Raw genomic sequence first — 20266 nt, forward strand, 5'->3', positions numbered from 1 at the left:
GAGGGGGGGGTCTGACTTTTTGTGACGCCGTGTGACGAGGGGGGGGGGGGGGTCAAAAATCGTCCAAAATCGCGTGACGTCATTTATGGACGGCCCCTAAGAATAACATTTTCAAAATGTTTCCTGGCGCCAAATGTTTAAATCGGCGTGCGAACGGTTGCCTAATAGTAGTTAATGATTATGTTAAGTTGTGATTGTGTACCACCGCAAAACGCAGCATCGCCAAATTAATTGTTAAATTCAATTACGTGCGTCTCAAATCTGCATTTGAAACCAAGGTCCACGATTAACGCTTCCTAACTAAGGTTGAAAGTGCTAATGCATTGTCTCAGCCCGTCCGTGTGTCTGTAACACCGGGGTCATGATGACCATCGTAAAGATGATTCAAAGCAAATCACGTCGTAGTAGAAAGATGTATTACGATTAGGGACCTAACTAATGGTTTTTTTTACTATTTTTTTATGTTACCAAAGCTTTATATGTATTTTACAGAAGCCACCTGGCCACATACGATGGCTCAACGAAAGTAACTCATCATGACGTGGAGAAATGTTGAGCGGCCAAATACTTTGAACGCCTGATGTTGATTCTAAATGTGAAGGGGAAAACCGGAGGACCCGGAGGAAAAAAATCCACGCGATCACGGGGAGAGAGAGACACACATAGGGGCCGTCCATAAATGACGTCACGCACCTAGCGGGAGGGGGGGTCAGACATTTGTGACGATGTGTGATGATGAGGGGGGGGGGGTGAGAAATGTGACGTCACATCAAAATGCGCAGCTTTAAATAAATATAAACAACACGTTCTACTGAATTAACTAGACTTTTTAATAAATGTTTTCTCCTACAACATCAGAGTGCAGCGCCACATTAACTACGCACTACAATGACGATCGTTTAAAGCGATTTGAAGCATGTTTTATTTTTTGGGGGGGGGGGGGGGCAGAGCTTTGTGACGTCATATTTGAGGGGGGGGGGTCTGACTTTTTGTGACGCCGTGTGACGAAGGGGTGGGGAGGGTAAAAAATCGTCCAAAATCGCGTGACGTCATTTATGGACGGCCCCTTAGCCGCCCAAAACCTGTCAACGTAAAAACCCGCACTCGACGCTTGCATCTTCGGCCGAGGCAATGACGTCATACCGCACGTGCGCGCTACAGCTCTGGGGTGACGTCACGCGTCCTTCGCTGTGTGACGTCATCGTGTTGTGCAAACCGAGAGTTGTGGTGACGAGGCTCAGCGGCACCCTGGTTATTATTACTGCCGGTGGTTTAAACGACAACAACAACAAACAAACAACACGTTAATCAGAATCAGAATATTTGTTCATACTGGAGGAATCCGACGAGCTATAAAGCTTTCTTGTTCGCAGATGTCCATAGCTGTCAACCCCTTATCAGTGCCCTACCTTATCACAGACCAACTCAGACCCTATCGGTCACCCCGTGCCCCTTATTAATCCCAACGTTCACCTTACAAAGTGCCATCACAAGGGAGACACACAAACTCACAAACACACAAACACACAGACGATTGTTATTTTTTGCCCGTATTGAAACGGCCGCACGCCCGTATGGATCTGAAACGTCGTTTCGCTGCACAAGAATACGGGGTGAACCCTCCGGGTTGACAGCTTTGGTTCTTTCGGTAAACTCACGTAGGTATAAAATAAATAATACATAATAAATAAAATAAACATATAATAACATATTAAATAAATCTATTATTTCTATTTTATTTTTATTTATAAAATAAATCAATAATTTTCTTTTTTCTTTTATTAATTTGAATGTATTTAATTTTATGCTCAAATAATGAAATAAAAATAAATAATAAATAAAATAAATCAATTATTTTAAAAATAAAATAAATCCATTACTTTATTTATTTTTTCATTTTTATTAAAACATTTAAATTTATTTTATACCTACGTGACTTTACTGAATATAACCAAAGAATATGAATCACTGCAGTCATGAAAACGTAAGATCTAGATTGGGTTTGACAGCTGTGGATGTCCAGTAGGGGCGGGTCAGAACGTTGAAACAACCAACAATGCAACAACACGATAAGAGTGCAACGTATAGGAACGATTTAAAAAAAAATCACAAAAAAATACCAATCAAACTAAACACGTTTTTTTTTATCTTATCAGGTTAAACAAAACCCCGTAATAATAACAATAATGCATCACGCCGCCTGATTCATGGCGTGTTTTTTTCGCTAAAGTCACGTAGGTAAAAAATAAAGTCAATTAAATCACGACGTTTCGGGCGCAACACAAGCGTCCTTCTTCAGGCGGGGACAACGTAGCGAAAACACAACCCGCTTAAGTGTGACACACCGTGCTCATCGGAGATGCGTAAATTAATGGCCTTACCAACAAGAAACACTTCAAACAAACAACCATCAGTAGCTGCTGCCCGCGTCCGACCACCACAATTTCCTAAAGGCTTCCTTCGAGCAAACGAGATAAGCGCTATCTCAATGGGAAACGTCGCCTTGCTTAAATAAGAAACGGAATTACATTAAAATGCGCGGCAGGGAATCCCTTCGCCTCTTCGACCGCGACCTTTGCGACCCCAATTAACGACGCGCACCGCCTCGCCCTGCCACCTCCACGGCAGCTTATTTGCTTTTTAGCTTCTTTTTGGGCCGATTCTCATTTGGTTGGGGGTGGTTCGTCGTCCGGAGGGGCGATAAGGGGAGCCGGCTGCACGGACACTGCCCCTGGCACCTTCAACACTCACGCGCCAGGCGCAGCAGCAGCAGCATCAGCAGCAGCATCAGCAGCAGCATCAGCAGCAGCAGCAGCCACTCGAGGACGAGCGGAAGAGTCACATACGTCGGATGTCCCCCATCCACCCCCGTCCACCCTCCCCCCCCCATCCACCCTTCCTCATCCCCCCTCCCCCCATACACCCCCCCCCATCCCCCCTCCCCTCTATCCACCCTCCCACCATTCCACCCACCCCCATCTACCCACCCCCCATCCACCCTCCACCCATCCAACCCCCCTCATCCACCCATCCACCCATCCCCCCATCCACCCATCCCCCTATCCACCCCATCCACCCCCCATCCACCCATCCCCCCACTCCCCCATCCACCCCCCATCCACCCTCCCCCTCACCATCCCTTCCACCCACCACCCATCCACCCTCCCGCCACCTCCTCCTATCCACCCTTCCCCCACCATCCACCCCCATCCACCCTCGACTCCCCCCACCCAACCTCCCCCACGCGAGCCCTGCTCGAGGCGTGACTAATGAAGCCAATTACTCGTGCGACAAAACAGACGCAATCAATTCGGGCGCTCTCGCGGCCCACACTTGGCGAGATGCCACAGATTGCCCACCACTGGGGAAGCGTCTCCCGGTGACACCGCTTGCAATTCCGTGGTCACGGCTGCTTGCGGGAATGTTGCGCTGTTCACAATGGAACACTGACAGACAAACAAACAAAATCAGCCACGAGTTGCACGTTGGTCACCGGCCGTGAGCGTGGAAGCGCGGTTGTGCCATCGTGTCGCTCGGGCACGACGGTCCGACGTTTCGCTCAAAGTAGCGGGACCTTCTACGGCAGGGGTGGGGAAAATTTTTTCTGCCAAGGGTCATTTGGATATTTAAACATCATTCGCGGGCCATACAAAATCATCAACTTAAAAATTTGCCTGTAATATTTGGTCAAACATTTAATTAACTCGCCCCTAATGCGATGGCTGGAACTGCTTCTCTTTGGTGAGGCGTGTGATGTTAGCTGGTATTGATGTTGTTGCTACTCGCAATTGCTTTTCCAGGTTTGCTCCTAGATTTATTGAATTTCGAGTCCCGCCTACGGTTGCCTTGGCAGGGCCACACCAAATGATTTCGCGGGCTTCATACGGCCCGCGGGCCGGACGTTCCCCACCCCTGTTCCACGGCAATCAGTTCAGACAACTCGTACAGAGAGAGCTTCACTCAAACACATCTCACTCACAGCCAACGTACCACTCACGCCCCCCCCCCATCCCCGCTTCTCCACCTTGCCTCGATCGCATTCTTTACCGAGCACCCCTCTGGTCATCAGTTCCAGAACTGGTAAAGTAATCTCTAATTAGCTAGGAACCAGAGCAATTGATAATAAACTCAACTTTCTGTTTGTATTTTACCAGGCCAGGCCCACTGAGCGATATCGCTCTTTTTTTTTAAGAAGCGACCTGGCCACATCTGATAGCCCAACGAAGTGGCTTACCACGTGGACGTTTATCTCAGCTGAAATGCTCAACTGATACTGCCTTGGCATTTACACCGCGCTAGTTGCATCGCGTTGTGCGTTGGGGGTGGGGGGTTACACTTGACGCACCAGCTGACAAAAAAACCCCTCCGGCCTTTGCACGCAGGCCAAATGCATGATCTTGAAATGTCTGTAACGTTCTTCATGTTTTTAAAGGGATTCTTCTCAAGTATTTCCAATTAGGTTAAAAAAGAAAACAAATAAATTTAATCACGACGTTTCGGAGGCAACACAAGCCTCCGTCTTCAGGTGGAAACGTCACAGCAAAATTACTATATCACTTGATACAGTAATTTAGCTGTTTTCTTTTTAACCTACGTGACTTTTCCGAAAAAAACAAAGAGTATGGATCCTTGCAGTCACGAAAGCTTCAAATCTAGAATCATTTCCAACTACTTAAAATGTATGATTGTTTTTTTGTCTGAGCGGATATTAAGGGGTTATATTCTTTCTTTCTCCTAATAATAACCATTACTGATAGAGCACATTTGGTATTCACGCCACTCGCATAGCGCAAGGCTGTCACGTAGGAAGGTGCTGCGTTTGACAGACGAAGGCGCAGTCGTGGCCAATGTCCGTTCGTTTCTTTTCTCAGTCCGCGTGTCCTGGTGAGGGTCGTGGCGGCAGCGTGTTGGGTAGTGGCGGTCCACATCTCCCTTTCCCTGGGGAGACTTTTGCTGCGTACAATTGCAATTAAAACAAATCACTTCAGCATTTTCTTGCTGTGGTTGTTCCACCTGATGAAGATTGCTTGTGTTGCGATCCAGACGTCGTGATTTGATTCATTTTATGTTATTTCTACCGACGTGACTTTACCGAAAGAACCAAAGGGTATGGATTCCTGCAGTCACGAAAGCTTCAAATCAAAATTGCAATTAAGTTACTCACAATTGGAATCTGACATTATTTGGACGGGCCCGGCACATCATGGCCTTCTAATTTTCGAGTCACGTCAGGGGATCTTTAAGGTCCATTGCTTAGCTGTGTTTAGCACAGCGTTCATATACACCAGTGATTCTTAACCTTTACTGCAGCCTTGCACCCCTTTGGTTTACAATCTTTAAAAAGTTAATGTTAGTAAATACATTTGATTGATGAAACAAAGTAGTTGTGCCACGTATCCGTGCTTAAATTTGTCTTTCGATAATTTATCTTCAAAAAATACCCGCCGCGTCTCGCACCCTCTCAAAAAGGTAATCTCGCACCACCAGGGGGTGCGTGCACTCCAGGTAAAGAACCGGTAATTTAGCCGGTGGTAATAACCAGCGCGGCCTTCCGGATCCGAACCGGTAAATTCTCTGCAACACGCGGCGAGAGCGCTGCGCCTCACCACCACTCCCCGAGCTGACAGAGGCAAGCGGCAAAGGGAGAACAAAGGCAAATACACAGGTGCCCCTTGTAGCCTCAACAAACTGTTGGGGCAAGCGCTGTTAGCGAAAACAGGCACACACACACACAAAGACAAAAATCCCCTGTATGGCCTGTAACAGACTGTTGGGGCAAGCGCTGTTAGCGAGCACCTATGAAGGCCAGAATGACACACGGGATGAGGGGGGGGGGGTGCCCAGCACCGCGCATGGTCACCTTTGTCTCCCCAGTGGCGATATTTATACGCCGTACCAGGTACTCATTTGAGGCTGAGTCGACCTAGGGGAGACCCAGGACCAGCTCAGATAATCGTCACTGGTGTTGGCCGTGAGCGGGAATCGAACTCGGGTGGCCAGCTGCATAGCGCAGCGTAGCGCTAACCGCTGTACCACCGCTCCCCATATACGCACGTACACATACGCACGTACAAAGAGAAAGAAACCCCCGTATCGCCCTAGTAGACTGTTGGTGCAAGTGCTGTGAGCGGCACACACGCAACACCCACCCGCGCCTGAGCCGTGCGTAAACGGGGGTTAAAATCCGGTGCGCTCTATTTAATAATGTCTGCATTGTAATGAAGCTGTGGCTATCAGCCCGCTGTTGGCGAGTGGACTTACAAGGCCTGTTAAGCGGCGATAACAAGTTGCTGTTATTTCGCCGGCTGAAACGCGTCACGTGCGTGACATTGGCAAAACCCTCGCCGTTAATCTGAAGTCACTGTCTTGCCCGGGGTCAATTAATAGCTTCCCGTGGCTGACTCACCGCCCAACGTGCTAAGCCGTGTACGTCGCAAGGGGAGGAGGGGTGGTGGTGCTGGTGGTGGTGGGGCCGGATTGAACCACTTAATGAATGTCAGTGTCTGTGTGTGAAGGTGGAACTTTGTGACATATTCATTCGGTTCACTACCTTGCGCGCGCACGCGCGCGTGCAGTGTGTTTGTTGTTTAAATCGAAACGCCAATTGAGCGCATGTGTCGTCTAAAAGTACGCATTGAGTCGTGAATGACGCGAAGGAAGATAACTGACCGGGGGTGGGGGGGGGGAGATGAAGAGATGCGTGCGTAGGAAGTTGAAACAGCTTCTTCACGTGAATATGTGAGAAGTAAAAATCCCACAGCTGCAAGATTTAAATGCCACAATTTGCAAACATCTGTCGACCGCAAACGAGGAGAAACATCTTCGGCACAAGCAGCGTTTTGTCAGAATGAATGTGGTCTTTACACCTCACGATAAACACACACACACACACGGGTACACAAACGAATGCATTCACGCGCGAAAGCAAACAAATGCAAAGATCCCCCGTATAGCCTTCGACACACTGTTGGGGCAAGTGCTGTTAGGGAAGCATCTTTGAAGGCCGGAACTGCACACGAGAGGGTGGGTAGCGGCAGTGTTTACACATCGCATCGGGTACTCGTTTGAGCCTGAGTCGACCTAGCGGAGGCCCAGGACCGTGTTCAGATAATCGTCACCGGTGCTGGCCGTGAGCGGGAGATCGATCTCGGCTCGCGGGGTTCGTGGCGCGGCGCGCTAACCACTGTGCCACCGCTCCCACGTGACACAAATGTGCACGCAGACACACAGGTGTAGATAGGCCAAGCACAAATGCCCTGTAGCTTAGCAATAAACCTGAACTCGTTAAGCTTAATATCTCTGTATTGCTTTTAAATCTGAACAAAAATATATGATAAAATGATAACAACATCACAGCTGCACATTTCACATTTATATTGAAGCTACGTGATATGAGTAAGTCCACTGCTGGATGAATGCCTCCCATATTACTGTGCGGTCGTGGGGGTATTTGACCATACTTCACCACACTGGTCAGTGTGGGTTCGTGAGTTGGGGGTGGTGGGGGGAGGCAGGGGCAGGTTTCGATATCACTCGGTTCGTAGTTAAAACTAAACTCAACTCTTTTTATTTTACCAGGTAAGGCCCACTGAGCTATGTAGCTCTTTTTCAGAAGCGACCTGGCCACAAATGACAGCTCAACGAAGTGGCTCATCACGTGGAAATTTACAGCAGGACAATTCTCTAAATGCGCGTTTCTAAATGGGGAGGGAAAACTCGGAGGACCCGGAGAGAGAGACACACACGCAAACTCCAAATATACAGCAGGCGTCAGGGGTCGGGTTCGAACCCACGACCTCCTGTATACCAGGCGAGGGAGTTACCATCTCTGAGCCACCGTGATGATGATGAGAGAGAGAGACACGCAAACTCCAAATATACAGCAGGCGTTAGGGGTCGGGATCGAACCACGACCTCCTGTATACCAGGCGAGGTAGTTAACATCTCTTAGCCACCGTGATGATGATGAGAGAGAGAGACACGCAAACTCCAAATATACAGCAGGCGTCAGGGGTCGGGATCGAACCCACGACCTCCTGTATACCAGGCGAGGGAGTTAACATCTCTTAGCCACCGTGATGATGATGAGAGAGAGAGACACGCAAACTCCAAATATACAGCAGGCGTCAGGGGTCGGGATCGAACCACGACCTCCTGTATACCAGGCGAGGTAGTTAACATCTCTTAGCCACCGTGATGATGATGAGAGAGAGAGACACGCAAACTCCAAATATACAGCAGGCGTCAGGGGTCGGGATCGAACCCACGACCTCCTGTATACCAGGCGAGGGAGTTAACATCTCTTAGCCACCGTGATGATGATGAGAGAGAGAGACACGCAACTCCAAATATACAGCAGGCGTAAGGGGTCGGGATCGAACCCACGACCTCCTGTATACCAGGCGAGGTAGTTAACATCTCTTAGCCACCGTGATGATGATGAGAGAGAGAGACACGCAAACTCCAAATATACAGCAGGCGTCAGGGGTCGGAATCAAACCCACGTACTTCTTGCATACCAGGCGAGGGAGTAAACATTTCGCCAACGCATCGCCACCACTCCTGCCTCTAACCCGACTATCCATCTATCTTCATGAGGGTCCCAGCCTTCGTCGTCGTGTTGATAGCTACAGAGATTTACCCGGAACGCACCGAAGTGTTTATTTACATAGCCCAAGCCCATGAGCGTCGCTCACCGACGGAGGCTGAACTCGTTTCGAGAGATTAAAGTTGGCATATTAATGTTCGCGCTCACCGGTGTGTGTGCGTGCACGTGTGCGCGCGCGCGTGCGCGTGGCGCGCGCGTGAGGCATAATAAGTGGGGAGTGGTGGCGCAGAGGTTAGCGCCCCCCCCCCCACCCCCCTGCGCTCACGAACCCGGCCACCCGAGTTCAACCTCCACTCACGACCAATAATTCACAGTGGCGGCGAATATCTGAACCGGTTCCTGGACATCTCCGCCCACCCCCTAGGTCGACTCGGCCTCAAACGAGAACCTGGTCCGGTGTGTAAGCATCGCCGCTCGGGAGACAAAGGCGTCCGGGCGTGGTGTTGGTCACCCCTACTCCCCTCGTGTGCCGTGCCGGCCTTCATAGCTGCTCACCAACAGCACTTGCCCCAGCAGCCTGCTAAAGGCTACACGGACGGTGGGGGGGGGGGGAGAGAATCTTTGTCTTTGTGGCATAATAAAACCAACGCCGTGCTCCGCGCGAGACTATAAAAAGGCCAACTGTTGGCTCATGCATTATGCATCCTTCGTCTTTCGGTAAGAACAGTCGCCGGCTGCCGAGCCAGAGCAGCGATGCGACGGGCACGACGTCGCCACCGCCGTTCCCGCGAGGGATCTGGCATGCGTCTCCCATCGCTCAAGGGCCCCCGCAATAAACTCGCGGATGCGTTAGCACGCGGGAGAATGCACGCGTTTTTTACTACTCAACGGAAAATATGTTTACATTTTTACATTTTTTTTACCAGGTCAGGCCCACTGAGCTATGGCATCGCTGTTTTTTCAGAAGCCACCTGGCTATCGTTAATTTATAGCTCAACGAAGTGACTTACAGCACGGGTAAATGTATAGCAGTCAAATGCTCTCTGAAAGCTCACGTTGATTCCAAATGTGGAGGTGGGGAAAACGGGGGGATCCGGAGAAAAATCCACTCGACCACTACAAATATACAACAGGCGTCAGGGTCGGGGATCGAACCCACGGCCGCAGGTATACCAGGCGAGGTAGTCAACATCTCGCCACCGCCGGAGATGCCATGGGTCCTCGTCATGCTGAATCTGGCCATGTACATGGCCCAAAGACAAAGATCGCCCGTATAGCCTTTAACAGACCGTTGAGGCAAGTGCTGTTAGCGATCACCTATAAAAGCGGGGGTGGATGGCCAGCACCACGCCCGGCCGCCTTTGTCTCCAAAGTGACAATGTTTACACACCGCCGCAGGAACTCATTTGAGGCCGAGTTGACCTAGGGGAGGCTCAGGACCAGCTCAGATAAACGTCACCGGTGTTGGCCGTGAGCGCGAATCGAACTCGGGTCGCCAGGTTCGTAGTCCAGAGTGCTGACCGCAGCACAACGGCTCCCACAAATTTAACAATCCACATGGCACCGGCCCACGAGCTGCTTCCATCGCTCCATCTCCTTAGTGGAGGTGCTCTGACCCATTCCACCCCTTGGCTGCCACTCGGTCGCCATGCTCGACCGTCAGCCGGGTCGTGTACCCCATACGCGTCCCTGCAAATGTGTATTTACGCAGCCCGCCGCCCGCATGTTACTCATAGGCGTCGGCAGATCGTGGCGTGATTTATCGGAGCTGTTGCAGAAGCCAATGGGCTATATAAAGTCGCCCTCTTCTTAGCATTCAAATGCATGACCGCGGCGAGGCCTAGAGATGGGGGGCAGGGGGGGGGGGCTTTTCCTGTACGATCGCAGCATTACCCGTCGCCTTTCATTTGGGGCTTTCACGTCCGCCAGAAAGGAGCATTATTGGGATATGAAATAAAACAATTTGAAAAAAAAATGTGAACTCGTATATCGGAGCAGCTAGGTCAGGAATGAGTCACGATGAAGCCTCGAGGGAGTGGTGGGGGGGTGGGGGGTTACTCCGCGGTTTCGTGCTCACGTCGAGGAGAATCCCTGCCGTGTTCCCCAGGGGGAGAGGCGCTCTCGTGCTCCCTGTCCTCGTGTGAACTGTGCGTGGCGCGCGCGCGCGCGCACACAAAGACGCAGATCCCAGCTCCTAGTATAGCCTTCGCGGACTATTGGGGCAAGTGCTGTTAGCGAGTAGCAGCACACGAGCGGGCGAGCGGGCGGACAGCAACTACGCCCGGCCGCCTTTGTCTCCATGGTGGCGATGTTTGCACACCCCCACCAGGTACTCATTTGAGGCTGAGTCGACCTAGGGGAGGCTCAGGACCAGCTGAGATAATCGTCACCGGTGTTGGCCGTGAGCGGGAACCGAACTCGTTGCGCAGCGTGCTAACCGCTGCACCACCGCTCTCCATATACCATATACGCACGTACAGAGACACTGATCCCCCATATCGCCTGAATAGACTGTTGGGGCAAGTGCTGTGAACGAGTCCCTTTACACCCCACCGTGTATACTGCTGGGCGGACAGAGGCGGCGGGGGGGTGTTTTAAACGCCAGACCAAGAGTCACACACTCACACACTCACTCACACACACATACACTCACTCACACACTCACTCACTCACACACTCACTCACACACTCACTCACACACTCACACTCACTCACACACTCACTCACACTCACTCACACACTCACTCACACTCCCTCACACACTTACACACACACTCACTCACACACTCACACTCACACACTCACACACTCACTCACACACTCACTCTCACACACTCACTCTCACACACTCACTCACTCAAACACACACACTCACACACTCACACACTCACTCACACACACTCACACACACTCACACACTCACTCACTCACACACTCACTCACACACTCACACCCTCACTCACACACTCACTCACTCACACACACTCACTCACACTCACTCACTCACTCACACACAGACTCACTCACTCACACACACTCACTCACACTCACACACTCACTCACACACTCACTCACACTCACTCACACACTCACTCACTCACCCACTCACACACTCACTCACACACTCACTCACACACTCACTCACTCACCCACTCACACACTCACTCACCCACTCACTCACCCACTCACACATTCACACACTCACTCACACACTCACTCACACACTCACACACTCACCCACTCACACACTCACACACTCACTCACACACTCACTCACACACTCACCCACTCACTCACTCACACACTCACTCACACACTCACTCACTCACACACTCACTCACACACTCACTCACACACATACACTCACACACTCACTCACACACTCACCCACTCACACACTCACACATTCCCTCACACACTCACTCACACACTCACTCACACATAACTCACTCACACACTCACTCACTCACACACACTCACACACTCACTCACACATACATACACACACTCACACACTCACTCACTCGCACAGTGCCCTGAGTGGCAGGATGCTCCCGGACGGCGTGGACACTCTCGCTCTTCGCGACATTCTAATCGGGCGAATCGACGCCGCTCGTTCTTCTTCGGACGCTGCACGTCATCAGCGGAACATCCACTTGACTTTCTCTCGCCCTGCGGCGGCTTCGGAGTCGTCGTGCCGCCGGAGAATGGAGCGCTGGCAAGGTGCGCATGCGGGTCACATCGCATTGACGCCAGCGACCGTGCCAGCTTCTATTAAATCATCATCATCATCGTCGTCGTTCCCAAGCCTCGGGCCACGTGAGGAGGAAGACACTTTCGTCCAGCGGCTTGCGAGAGAGAGAGAGAGCGAGAGAGGTTTTTCGAGGGCAGATCATTTTTTTTGAGGCACCGCGCAGACGGTGATCAATGCGTGCTGCTGCTGTTGCTGCTGCTGCTGATGATGATAAAACAATACTACAACAATGATGATACACAGTTATCTCGTCTAGAGCCTGATAATGACGGGCGACAAGCCAGAGCCGTCGCCGACGTCCAAAGCAGTCGCCGTCCCGTGCGGGTTCGTCACGCACGGGACCCCTTTCGGCGCTCACAGACCCCCCCCCACCCCCCGAAGCTACGTTCGGTGCGCGCGTGCCCATCGATGTCGGCGGAGTTTATTGTTGTCGTGGGGGGGGGGGGGGGGTTGGGGGAGGTTTATTTATGGGCGGATAGCGGAAAGGATTTAAATTTTTAAACACACGCGGACACCACGGCGGGGAGAGGATGCCGTAAATTAAATCGACGTTTGGGCCGGGAAGGAGGAAGGGATGTGTGGAGTAGCGGGTGGTGGTGGTGGGGGGGTAGAGGGGGTGGGGGGGAAATCGCTTCGGACTTTATCGGATCACTCAAGCACGGTGTAAATCTGTCCAGCTGCTCCTGGAAATGGAGTGACCTTTTAGCCGCTGTTCTCTGTCAAGTGTAGGGGGGCGTAAGTCAGGGGCTAAACCCTCCACGGCTGTCACTTCACTCGCTGCGGTGGGGGCGGTGGGGGGGGCGGTGGGGGGGGGGCGGTGGGGGGGGGAGGTTGGGGGGGGGTCTTGCCAGGGTTAGAAGACAGAGAGGTGAGATGTGCGTGTGAGAGAGAACGGGGGGGGGGGGGAGAGCGGTGAGCGCTGCGCAACGAACCCGGCGACCCGAGTTCGATTCCCGCTCACCGCCACTAACACCAGTGGCGATTGTCTGAACCGGTCCTGGTGTAGCGGTGTGTAAACATCGCCACTGGGGATACAAAGGCGGCTGGGCGTGGTGCTGGCCACCCACTCCCTCGTGTACCGTGCCGGCCGTCATAGGTGCTCGCTAACAGCGCTTGCCCCTACAGCCTGTTAATGTCTGGACGGAGGATCTTTGTCTTTGAGAGAGAGAAGAAATATTCATCGCATTTCGTAAGATAACGCCGAGGACATGAATCAGGGCTCTCTAAACCTTGAATGGGCGCTGTGTCCCCCCCCCCCCGCCGCACCTCCATGGACACGATAGTTGCTCAATCACGTGCAGGTCAAAGCGCAGCCCCTGCAGGCTGCGCTCTGAAGCCGCTGCTGGCGGAAGGGCAGCCGCTAGAGGGGGCCCGGGAGAGCCCCTCTCGAGGCGCGTGTTTCCCACTCTTCTCGCAAGGAAGGGAGGTGGGGGGGGAGAGATCCCCACACTTTACTCCACTACAAGCAAAACTGCCGATCGACTAACTGCGGCTATTCCCCGTGAATTACGGCCGAGTGGACCTAGTGGAGGTGCAGGACAAGTTCTGATACGGAACAAAAAAATTATTCACACTGCGCTGCTTGTAATATTGACGAGTGGCACGTCGAACTATTAATTCTGAGCACCACTTGTTACCAATGCTGACAATGACTGGGATATTGAACTCGCACGAAGATGAGTTTTGTATAATTTGCATGTAGCCACGCAAACCGCTGAGGCAAGGGCTGTGAGGCAGCATCTATTAAGGCCGGCATGATCATACTACAACGGCACTTGTTATGAGTGCACTTTTTTTCCTTTACCCAGGATAGCCTTAGTGAGTCTCAAGACACCTTCAGGAGGGTCCTGCTGAGATTATGCAAGACGAGGGCGACCACTGCTGTGATTCCCAATTCTGTAATTTACAAATCATTTAAATTTTGATTTAAAGCTTTCGTGACTGCAGGGATTCACATTCTTGGTTCTTTCGGTAAAGTCACGTAGAGGGGAAATAATAAACTAATTAGAAGGGAAATAATAAAAAATATAAATATATTATTTTATATTATTAGAAGGGAAATAATAAAATAACATATTTATATATTTTTTTCCCTTCTACGTGACTTTACCGAAAGAACCAAGAATACAAATCATTTGTTCACTTCTTTGTTCAACCTGGACAATGGCGCTGGCTCTCCATGGCTTTTACTCGTGTTTTTTCGAAAGAAGCGTCCACGGGATTTGTTTTCGTCCATCGTGAAGCAGTCGGCGTGTATTTTGATGGTGAATTACACCCCGCGGTGTTCAACCAGGGCGACCCGTGCTGCCCCTGGATTCAAAGGCCACGAAACGCTCTGGCGACAAGCCGCGTGCCACCGCTTTTTTCTCGCCGTGTCACTGATGGGCCGTTCCAGGTCTCTGGCGAGGCGCGCGTCTGGTCCGACCGACCGATGCCCTTGGAGGTGGTAGCAGTGACACGGCCGGGCCTGGGATGCGCCCCCGCTTTACGGCTAATCCCACCACCGGTCGTTACGGTGACCTCCGGGCGAAAGGTCGTGGCCGCGGTAACGCGCGTTTGACACGTGACCTTCCATCACCCCACCACGTGGCCCCGATCGGTATCGGAGGAGTGCAGAGTCTCTCCCCCGCCCCCACCTCCTCCGCAAACGATTCTGTTATTTGTCCCTGCACGTAGCCGTATATTTCTTCCGCCTGTGATCTATTTACGTTTCGTTTTTCGTCTCAAGTTGGGGAAAGGCAAAGAAACCCTGACATAAATACGCTGCGGTTTCCAAAGTGCGCGTTCGAGTGAAATGAGATGCAGTGAAACTAACGTGTGGGGGAAAAAATATGGCATGAGAATTTGGTAAATATTTGGACTGGGTGTGTTTTTAATCCAGGAATGTTATTTTTAATTTATTTATATACTGGTGGAGCGGTGGTACAATAGTTGGCGCACTGTGCCTATGCTACCTGGTCACCTGAGTTGAATTCCTGGATACTGACGATGCACGGCTACGCTCTGGTCACGGCTAACATCAGTGGCATGCGATATCAGCACCGGTTCTGCGTGCTTACCTCCACCAATCAGCACTGGCCGGCGTGGTGAAGTATGGTCAAACAACCCCTCCCCATATCCGACACGGCGTGGGGAGGCCTTCATCCAGCAGTGGATTGACAAGGGAGCTGTACATTATTAATAGGTTTAATATTTAAATATTAACAGTGGACACTAAACTAAGCTATTTCAGTTTAACACGTAGACTTTCGTGACCAATAACATTCATAATACAGGAGTTTTTTTGGGTTAGATCGCGCAAAAATATGAATGTGTCGTTAAACCCGCCACCACCCGACACAGCTGACTAGTAAGGGTTGTCACGTAAACAGAACGTGGCCAATTCGTCACTAGTACCGCACTAACCAGTGTGTTGGAGAGCCAAGCCACAACATTTGCAATCTGAGTCCGACGTTTCACCAATGAAGTCGACAAGCTTCATCAGGCGACAGCCACATCTGACAGCCAACCCTTACTAATTGGCTGTGTCGGGTGGTGGCGGGTTTAACGACACATGTATATATTCACGCGATCTGACTATTTTAATTTCACCAGGTAAGGCACGTTGAGCCACGCAGCTCTTTTTACAAGCGACCCTGTAACGAATGATTGCTCAATGAAGTGGCTTACCATATGGAAATGTTATAGCAGTGAAATATTCTAAACTATACCGCACTTTTTCTTCGATTTAAAGCTTTCGTGACTGCAGGGATTCATCTTCTTGGTTCTTTCGGTAAAGTCACGTAGAAGGGAAGTAATAAAATAATAAAAATAAAACATAATTAAACAATTCTCACGACGTTTCGGCCACAACGCAAGCAGCCGTCCTCAGACGCTGTCGCCTCGACAGACCTGGTTTTCACCTGAGGACGGCTGCTTGCGTTGTGGCCGAAACGTCGTGAGAATTGTTTTATTATGTTTTATTTGTATTATTGTATTACTTCCCTTCTACGTGACTTTACCGAAAGAACCAAGAAGATATACCGCACTTCCAATTAGCACGCTTGGCCACCTACTGTGCGAAAGGAATGCAACCTACGTACATACAGCGCATGTTTATACGTGTAGAGGAAACAGCCAGAGGACCCGGAGAGAAAACTCCAAGCGACCACCGTAAGAGTGACATGGAAATTCCAAATATACAGCAGGCGTCAATGTCGCTATCGAACCCACGTGTGTTGAACTCCTTACGCACCGTGCATAGCCAACCGTGATAATCGGAGGCGCGCGATGGAAGGACAACACAAGCAGCGCTAAAGAAATTAGTTTTCACTCGAGGCGATTTACAAGTGCATTGCTCCAGTGGCTTCCCAATTTAAAGGAAGGCCTGCGACAAGAAAGCGTCAAGCGAAGACTTTCATTACGCTCGATTCACCCAAACCTTTTTGAGCGTACTCCCATTTTGAATGGACAGGGTGGTCCAGATGTCTTTTGGCCGTCCATCATTTCATTCTCTGAAAAGTAACATTATTTTTGTAAGCAAGGTTTATTTAAAACGGAAATTAACATGCAAATGGAAGGGGATAAAATAAAATATGTTAGGGGTCAACTTAGTCGGGGGGTCACAAGACATCTGGAGCACCCTGTACAAACCTCAAGTCGACAAATATATCTTCTTGGTTCTTTCGGTAAAGTCACGTAGAATGGAAATAATAAAATAATAAAATAAAACATAATAAAATAATTCTCACGACGTTTCGGCCACAACGCAAGCAGCCGTCCTCAGGTGAAGAACAGGGCTGTCGGAAAGACAGCGTCCTTTGTCAAGGCGCTCTTCCCCCTCCAACCCAGCTTAAATATACGCTGCCAAGCGTGGTGGTGTTTCATTCAGACTCTGTCTTTTCGACAGACCTGTTCTTCACATGAGGACGGCTGCTTGCGTTGTGGCCGAAACGTCGTGAGAATTATTTTATTATGTTTTATTTTTATTATTTTATTATTTCCCTTCATTTATTTTATTTTATTGATTGTTTTACCTCCGTGAACTTTACCGAAAAAAAACAAAAAGTATGAACCCTTGCAGTCACGAAAGCTTCAGATCGAGTCTCCACTTGCTCGCCACCATTGCCAACGCGTGCCTGGAATCCTCTCCAGGTGGTCTCCAGAGGCCCCTGGAAGGCACATTTCTCGTGATTATTGTTGCAAACTTCTCAGAGGCGTTCACATCTTTGTATTTGAAGCACCCTGCAAGTCTTGCAGGCACGCTCAGGTCTAGAGAGGCGTGACGCTGACGCCGTTTCACGACAAACACCCCCTGGTTTCACGAAACTCTTCAGCCCCGATGCCTCCCAGGTTGACCCTCGATGCCCTTGAGGTCTCTGTGCTCGTTGTTGTTGTTGCATGTTTAGTTTGTGTGTGACCTTCCCCCGCACCTGCGATTGGCGCGGTTGGCTACGTACGGCGCGAAAGAAGTTCAACCACACGTAGACGCGTCTGGAGAGAAAGAGAGAGAGCTCCACTGAGTCTCACGGGAGGGTTGTGCGTGGTTGCTTACTCGAGTTCCATTCCCGATCACGATCAATCCCAGTGGCAAATATCTGAACCGGACCTCCCCTAGGTCGGCTCAGCCTTGGGTGAACGTCATCATTGGGGAGACAAAGGCGGCCGGGCGTGGTTCTGGCCGCACCGCCGCTTGCGTGTGCCGTATCGGGCCTTCGTAGTTTGCTGCTCGCGAACAACACTTGCCCCAACAGCCCGTTAAAGGCTATGCGGGTGATCTTTGTCTTTGCGTGCGTGCGTGCGTGCAGGAGGAGGTGAAGCGGCTGAGACGCAGTCTGCACGTGGAGGAGAATGACAATGTCCCCACAGACAAGTGAGTGCTGCTCCACGCAGCCCCCTCCCCTCACCCCCCCACCCCCCCTCGCCCCCCCTTGCCCCCCCCTCGCTAAGGACGGGGATCCTGACCCAATGTGACGCCTGTGGGACACTCCACCCCTCCGCGTTTCTCGGCGCTTCACGCCGCTGAACTCAGGGCACAACAAAAAAACACGGAACGGATTGGCGCAGTCTTGCTTCGGGTGATCCGGGCTTGATGGGAGGGAGTGTGGGGGGTTTGGGAGCGGGGGAGGGGGCAAGGGGGGGGGTGACATGTGTCAATGAGGCTACGCGCACTTTGTTTGCTAATTAAAAGTGATCGCCAAGACCAGCTCCGATGTGTGCGAACCATTCCCAGTGCTGCCTCACCGGTGTCACTCCACGGTAGTCGAGATCGAGCTGGCTCGATCTTCGCGGCGCAGCGAGCCAAAAGTTCACGGTGGGTCAGGGGTGGGTGCGTGGGTGGGTCAGTGGTGGGTGCGTGGGTGGGTCGGTGGGTCAGGGGTGGGTGGGTCGGTGGGTCGGTGGGTCAGGGGTGGGTGCGCGGGTGGGTCGGTGGGTCAGCGGTGGGTGGGTCGGTGGGTCAGGGGTGGGTGGGTCGGTGGGTCGGTGGGTCAGGGGTGGGTGCGCGGGTGGGTCGGTGGGTCAGGGGTGGGTGGGTCGGTGGGTCAGGGGTGGGTGCGCGGGTGGGTCGGTGGGTCAGGGGTGGGTGCGTGGGTGGGTCAGGGGTGGGTGCGTGGGTGGGTCGGTGGGTCAGGGGTGAGTGGGTCGGTGGGTCGGTGGGTCAGGGGTGGGTGCGCGGGTGGGTCGGTGGGTCAGGGGTGGGTGGGTCGGTGGGTCAGGGGTGGTTGCGCGGGTGGGTTGGTGGGTCAGGGGTGGGTACGTGGGTGGGTCGGTGGAGCCCGGGGTGGGTGCGTGGGTGGGCAGGTTGTCTGCTGCCGCACTGCTATTTCGCGACCAATGGAGAGGGGAGAGTTGGAAGGTGGCGGGATGAATCGGCCACCGAACGACACGGAGGAGAAGCGTTCGTCTGCCAACGCTCGCGACCACTGAGATTATTTCCTACAATTCCGAACCTGGGGCCTTGCCGCTGCACGTCAGTCGCGAGGGAGGGCATCACACCACCCGGCAGGACCCCTGTAGATGTTAGACGAAGATCATCGGTCCACACGGAAACGCAGAAAGCACAGCACACACCGTCGACGAAAATTAAACCGCACAACGTTTTCTCGAATTGTTAAAACCACGAGGTTACAGTTTGCCTGCTATAAGAATCGGCATATTTATTTATTCATGCTGGAAGAATCCGATGAGCTATAAAGTTTTTTTTTCACACGTGTTGGGCACTAACCCTCGACGAGCGAGGAGCTGCTAACAAACGAGTAAACGCAGCTTGATTTATTTCTTCACAAGCTTACGTCAGCAACCTGGACGACAATCAACAACATTTTATAGAGGGTCGAAATGTAGCCGCGCCTCAAGGCAGAGGCGCAGCCAGTGGTAGCTGCCATCAAAATTTGGAGACCCGAAGCAGAAAATATTTTCGTGGTCCCTGATGCAACCAATTCTTTTGGGGTGAGCACTACCCCATTACAGTGTTCAAGTTTACTTTGTTGAAGCAGGCGTGGAGTCTCGAGACCAGGATGAATCTCAATCGCAAGAGTGACCTGGTTCAGCAAAGTGACAAAATTCTAAAGCAATAAAATAAAGTAACAGCAAATGATGCAAATATAAATTACAGCAAAGGTGGCCCGGGCGTGGTGTGACTCACACCACGCCCGTCATGCGCCGTGCCGGCCTTCATTAGCGCTCACGAACAGCACTTGCCCCGACCGGCCTGTCGAAGGCTACACGGGGGATCTTTGTCTTTTGTCTTCGGCGCAAACTCGCGGCGGTTTGCTTGCGGCTCTCTCCGTTGCGTTTTGTGGCGCCGCGCGCACGAAGCGCCGACATCGGAGATGCGATCGGAGGCCGATGTGCGTCAAGATGCCGTGATCGCGAGAGGCGATTTCGCGTAATAGAATTGTCAGTCAGCGCCGCATTATCTCGAGCGAACTCGCGCTCACGCAACGGCCGCGTTTCGCTGCCGTGGTGCAGCGGGTAGCGCGCCG

At 51.7% G+C, this 20266-nt stretch overlaps 1 protein-coding gene across 1 annotated transcript in view; it reads left to right on the plus strand.

Annotated features, from left to right (window-relative positions):
• The window catches only part of LOC133357617 (schwannomin-interacting protein 1-like), a 275402-nt gene that overhangs the window by 99771 nt on the left and 155365 nt on the right, over positions 1 to 20266 (plus strand). The window contains 1 exon segment of the mRNA XM_061575655.1: positions 18089 to 18153. Within this exon segment, the coding sequence (XP_061431639.1) occupies positions 18089 to 18153 (65 nt within the window).

Source organism: Lethenteron reissneri, chromosome 58 (assembly GCF_015708825.2).
Source record: "Lethenteron reissneri isolate LAM-NWPU_2019-01 chromosome 58, ASM1570882v1, whole genome shotgun sequence".
Classification (NCBI taxonomy): Eukaryota; Metazoa; Chordata; class Hyperoartia; order Petromyzontiformes; family Petromyzontidae; genus Lethenteron; species Lethenteron reissneri.